General features: G+C 39.3%; 1 protein-coding gene across 2 annotated transcripts in view; it reads left to right on the plus strand.

The window, feature by feature from the left end:
• brf1b (BRF1 general transcription factor IIIB subunit b) overlaps positions 1-5,344 on the plus strand; it is a 61,499-nt gene extending 56,155 nt beyond the window's left edge. For both annotated transcript variants that reach the window (XM_083561955.1, XM_083561954.1), the window contains exons 17-19: positions 1,596-1,647; positions 3,042-3,216; positions 4,486-5,344. In XM_083561955.1, coding sequence (XP_083418081.1) covers positions 1,596-1,647; positions 3,042-3,216; positions 4,486-4,523 — 265 coding nt within the window. In that variant the 3' untranslated portion in view covers positions 4,524-5,344. The remainder of the gene's footprint in view (positions 1-1,595; positions 1,648-3,041; positions 3,217-4,485) is intronic.
• Positions 5,345-6,000: the final 656 nt, after the last annotated feature.

Consider the following 6,000-nt stretch of genomic DNA (forward strand, 5'->3'; position numbering starts at 1 on the left):
AAAATCAGGAACATTGGAATACTGCTAATATTTGGTTTGTATACTGCTAACACAGGATGCTCCCTGTAACAAATCCCGCGTATAATAGTTTAAATGGACTTTATGTTTCGAACTATTTTATATAATTATTCCATGCGTCTGCAGTTTTCGCCGACATTTTTCCTGTATTTATTTCTCCTCCACTAGGTGTTTATGCTTTCAGGTTGTCTGTCCACCCTTTTGTCCATCCATCCAAAATTGTCCTGAGCTTGATTTCTCAAGAACAAGTGGATGAGTGTTTGTACGATTTATGAGGAATTATCATTTTAAGAAGTAGATGTGCTGGTTAGCGTTTGGAATGAACCCAAGCAGGGTTAAGGACACGATAAGCTCAAACGTCAGATGCAATTTTATCTTCTTTTCTGTTTGAAGTATATTTATGGTCTATTTGTTCTCTCATTGTTGGCCTTCAGCCCTATGTTTTCCCCATGTTACAAATGTGTTAACCAGTTGTTTTTAAATATAGCAGGCTATCTCAGAATGTTGCATTACAAACCTGCCAACCTTTTTTCCAGAAACGTGTCAGTGTGGCTGATTGCTACATGGCAGGCATTCTCTTCTCTCTTCCATTCCCTTTTCAGCTCTTCCCTATTTAATTCCCATTTGTTTTTGGAAGAGAAATGTGTGACGGTGGTGTGTAATCCTTAATTGTGCGTGACATTTAAACATATAATAAATTGGTCCAGGTGCACTTTACAATGCTTTTTAAGTTCAATGTAAATTGTTGTTGAAGCTCACAGTGTTTTTTTTTTTCCCCCCCCCATCATTGCTGCTCTAAATTAGATTCACAGAATTGCTTTACCGTCTGCTCCTGCGTTGTGCTACAAGCCTTCACTAGTTCTATTAAGGCTTCATGTATTTGGACTGTTCTAAATGAGACATGAATTGTGTGTTCTCTTCTGAGCCTCTCAAGATCTATCTGCTCTGCACACACAGGAGCAGCACAGGCACCAATCAAGGTCATTTTCTCCATGATTGTTCTGTCAATTCCTGCTTCCCTTCTCCCTCTAGACTAATTAGCTTTTCATAACAGTCTCTTTAATTTTATCCTTAAATAGAGCAGGATGTTTGATGTTGAAATCCGATTCCTTGCAAATGTAAGCAAGTATTTCATCTGTGCCAGGGGATGTCTTTTTCACCCAATGGTTTAGCTCTTGAGCTTAACAAAGTGCTAGGCTTGAATAATCTGCAGTGCAGGAGGAGGAAGGGATGAGACAGAATGATTCAAAAAAGTTTTTTGAGAGGGGTGCACAGCCTGGGAGGAGAAACCCAATCCACTGCTGCTCATGCTGCTCATTTCATGCGTCCAGTCCGGTTTGGGACGGAATCTGAATATTTGTTCCAGTCTGTTTCCGTGGGATGTTTCAGAGCTCTAGTGCTAAAATGTTCACATGCATAGTGTGTTATTATAGCTATCTGGCTAAATTCAATAAATGTAACAGAGTGGATGCAAGATAGCAACGTGGTTTAACACCGAATCAAATGTGTCCCTGCACATGTTCATTCCTGGCTATAATCTGATCATTTTTTTTCTTTGTTTCTCTGCACTCTTTTAGGCTCCGCCCCCTCATTGCGTCAAATCACAAGAAGAAAAGAGCAGCTACACAGGTGAGGAACTATTGTGACTGACAGAAAACAATCAGTCGTATTTATTCTGAAGTCAGGATCTACTGTCACAGGGTGTTTGTTTAATTGCTTTGTTGTTTGCTTCTGAGACTCTAAGTGCGTTTGAGCATGCTCCGATTAGGATCTCCTTAATCTGTTTTAAAGTCTAAATCTGTATTGTGAGAGAAATAAAATGAGAGGGAGAAAAGGGGGGAGAGGTAGGAAGGCATAGAGAAAGAGCACACACACACACACACACACACACACACAGAATGCTGGCGGGGGTCAACTGGGCCGTCGCTAGGCAACCTCCCGGTCCTGTCCTGGTTGTTGTGGAGTGGCTGTTCTGATTGGCGGAAGAAAGACAGCTAAATGAATCGGTGTTACATAACTGCATGTGTTCCTGTGAGGCAATCGGAAAGGAGTCACCATCAACAAACAATCAGGAGCATTTATCTGACTGCTCTCTCCAACCCAAGGAAAGGTCTAGGGGGGAAAAAATGTAAATGTAGTATGTGTCACTATGAGAAGCGCTCAAATATATTTATTATTGTGTTTCCTGAAGTTGTCATGTCAACTTTGTTACAGTGATATGCCTGTACACAGTGGAAGAAAATGTCATGCCTCCAAGGGCGCTGCAACATACGAGGCAAACAGAGTCCTTTTACTGTTGCCGTTACTATATCTAGCACAAAGATTAAAGTTTCACATCAGTTTTATTTTAGTCTCTAAATTATTCACCTAGATTATTTGCCATGCGCATTCTTTTCATGTAAAATTTAATGAGTCCCAGAGATTCTGTAGCTGCCAAGATTCTCTGTTTGATCAACCCAAGATAGGGTTAACTCAGTCGGGGTCTGACCCAGTGCAGAGCGTCAGCTCTCTTTGAGGCCAGCAGAGGGGCCGCTTCTGAAGCTGTGCAAGGGTTTTTCGCTGCCACTATCAGCAGAACCCTGCTGCTGCTGCCACCAGTCCTAGAGAGAGAGACACGGCCTGGGGAGGACCCTTATGCCACATATGCCAGCTATAATTAGCTTATACTTCCATACTCATCTTTACTTTTCTACATGATAATTAATTAGGCCTCTCACATCCCTGGGCAGTGATTCCTCTTTCACAGATTCTTTATTCCTCTTTTTAAAACTTTCTCTCCCTAAATTTCTTTTCTGTCAATACTGAATACATATTTACCACATACTTGGCAGCGATCCAGTTTTTCCATTTGTTTCCTTTCTACACTTTATTACTACCTTGCTCTCTGTCATTGATTTTAGTTTTCTCAGGGCGCTGAATGAAATTGGCCTCAGCCCATCATTGATTAATGCAAGGTTTGTTGAAGGTCAATACAAGCATGTCAGAAAATCAACATAAGCTATTCTCTCTCCTGTAATTTTTAGATGCAGCCCAATGCTCTGATGCCCCCTCCAGTAACCCCTGAAACTCCTCCTGCACCTACTCCTCCTGCAGTCATAGAGAGTGGCCCTGTGGCATATGAGGAGCCCACTGAGGAAGAGGACGACGAAGAGGTGGAGGAGCCCTGCATCAGTGCTATGAAGCTTATGGGAGGGAATGGTCAGTATGGTAACAAACAGATTCAGCAGTTTGGTTTAAGAATCTGGAGTTAATGATCATAATTTCTGTCAGTTCAATTTCAAGGTAGAATTAAATATATAAAGTGGTTTGTATTGATAGAAGTCAGCGTTGGTGGATTGTTTAAATAGATTTAAATGATATAAATCAATTTAACTAGCAATTGCCTAGGTATAGTCAGTAGACCTTTAACATTTGAGGTAGTAATGTAACTATTTTTCACTTTCCCTATGCAGACTGTAATGCATAGATCCCAGGGCTGAAATCAAGACCTTTGTTGAATAGAGAAACCCAAGACCTTGAATAGTTTAGACAAACCTGAGGTCAAAAGGTGACACAGACTTAGAGTTCGAATACAAGTGAAACCAAGATCAAGGCCAAGGAAAGGACCCCTCTGGTTTCTGTCATAATTTGTCTAATGGAGACATTTGAGAGTTAGCAATGCACCTGCAAACCCACTTGATTAATCGAATTAAGTGTGCAAAAGCATATCACATGTCGAATAGGCAGCATATAGAGCGCTGCAGTTAATCCGGAAAAGAAAATAATCGAAAATTCAATGCCATTTAAGTCTTTTTAATTTGGGAAATGGGTACCTTTGGGTACACAACTTGCATGTATGCCGAATAATAGTTTATGGTTTAATATTTACATCATTTGTACTAGAATTTGTACCTATGATGTGATTTGAGCAGCCTCAAACTTGCCACACAAATATTATTATGTGATTTAGTCATTAAAACTGCACGTTCATTCACGTTCACACAAAATTGGATGAAAGTACAGATTTTAAAATTGCATATTAAGCAAACAGTATGATTTTTCCCATAGAGATGGCTCAAATGCCATAGTGACCCAAAATCCAGTTTTGCTTTTTAAGTTTGACTACGACAATCCTATTAAATACGTAGATCACCTCCCCTCCTCCATTTTCTGCCTAATATGGTCTTCTGCTAATTCCCACCCACCAGCCCGATACCAAGGATGAAGTCTCTAATACAATCGGAGAGAAAATGACTTTATTGTCCACATTAGAAAGTTGCTTTGCAGCTCAGTATGACATCAACACATCATAAAACAGCACATATGATTAAAAATAAAAGCTACAGTACAATAAACAAAAGCTTATTTACAATATTTATGGATTTTTAGTGCCAATTTAGCATATATATACGTAGGGCCAGATTTAATTTGGACTTTTTTACTCATGAGTTCTCAAATTCAATTCAAGAACTTTCCTTCTATTCCCAGAATATGGTTGCGAAGGCGAAGAGGAGGAAGTTTTTTAGCACACCGTGTTTGTCTTCTCATCGGCCATGATTTCATCAGCCTGTGAGTGATGTCTTCTTCCCATATAGAGAAAGGAGAGGGCGAAAACAGGACATGGGGACGTGTGCTGTTGTCATTCCCATGAAGGGACATTCATGCATCACTGGACTTGTTCAACTCCTGTAGCATGAGACAATAGAGAGAAGAGTGTGTGTGTGTGTGTGTGTGTGTGTGTGTGTGTGTGTGTGTGTGTGTGTGAGAGACATGTGGGATTCACATGACTGAAGACCAGAAATGTCGATTTTGTGAATTGGACTATGATGCACATGTTCAGATGTGAATGATTGTAATTACTTATGGGGGAAGCTTTTTATAAATCCATACACATGCTAAGAAAAAAAAACTAACGAGGTGTTGTGTATCTATTTATGTCAGTGATGCAGCTTTAGGATCAATGTATATTTATGTAGCCAGTAAGCCCATTCAGGTGATGTTTGTATGATAAATGATGGATTTTATTACCATCATCATTTTATTCACACTTACACTGAACAATGAAAAAGTTGTTTTTGATGTTTCTCGTTTGATAGCAATCGTTTTATAAATGTTCAACGGTGCTCTTGTAGGAGATGTTATATACTGTATATTGAGGAAAAAATGTTAACAATAGATTTATTTTTGTCATTTGTGTAATTTTATGTCAGTTGTTTTACCACATAATAGTGCCATCATGTTAGCAGATCAGTTCGCATTTGTGTAAATGTGTATAAATGTACATAATCTCTCTTGAAGCAATGTCACTTGCTTTGTTTTAAATAAAAAATGCAATGTTTTCATTCCATGTAAGTTTTTTAGTTCTTACACTGATGTAATATACTATACATCACTGTGTTTGTTCTTGTGATATTCTCCTGTTGTTTTATTCTGTAATCTATGGTGAAACCTTTTAAACTAATATTACATTTCATAAGAAAATCCTTACAGGGTTCAGTGATGAACAGCTGGTTGCCTGAGAACATTCGTAGGTGTAATTAAATTCACAATTTCCATGAGGGAACAAAACAGTGTATTCACCCACTACTCGAGATTTTATTGTTCATGTAAAAAAAAATCTATAACTGGACCAGCAATACCGAGCAAAGTTCCTCATTCTTATGTTGAGATATTTAATGTCGTGGCTTTAGTTTTTTTCTTAAAGATGTCAGTGTCTAAATAGGGTATTGTAACATGTAAAGAGCCTTTGTTATACCTGAGCCATAGCCCGTATTATGCCGGTTGCCTTTTAATGCAGGTCTCCCATTTCTCTCTCTTTTTTTTTTCATCTTGAAGACATGCAAGCGCTGACAAATCTGTCATTGTGCAACGTGAGCTCACTTACAGACCCTCAGGTGTGCATGTGTGTGAGCGAGTGCGTGTGTGTGTGTGTGTGTGTGTGTGTGTGTGTGTGTGTGTGTGTGCGCACGCGCATGTGCATGTGCATGTGCGTGAGAGGGCAGC

Source organism: Silurus aristotelis, assembly GCF_946808225.1.
Source record: "Silurus aristotelis genome assembly, chromosome: 15".
In the NCBI taxonomy this organism is placed as follows: Eukaryota; Metazoa; Chordata; class Actinopteri; order Siluriformes; family Siluridae; genus Silurus; species Silurus aristotelis.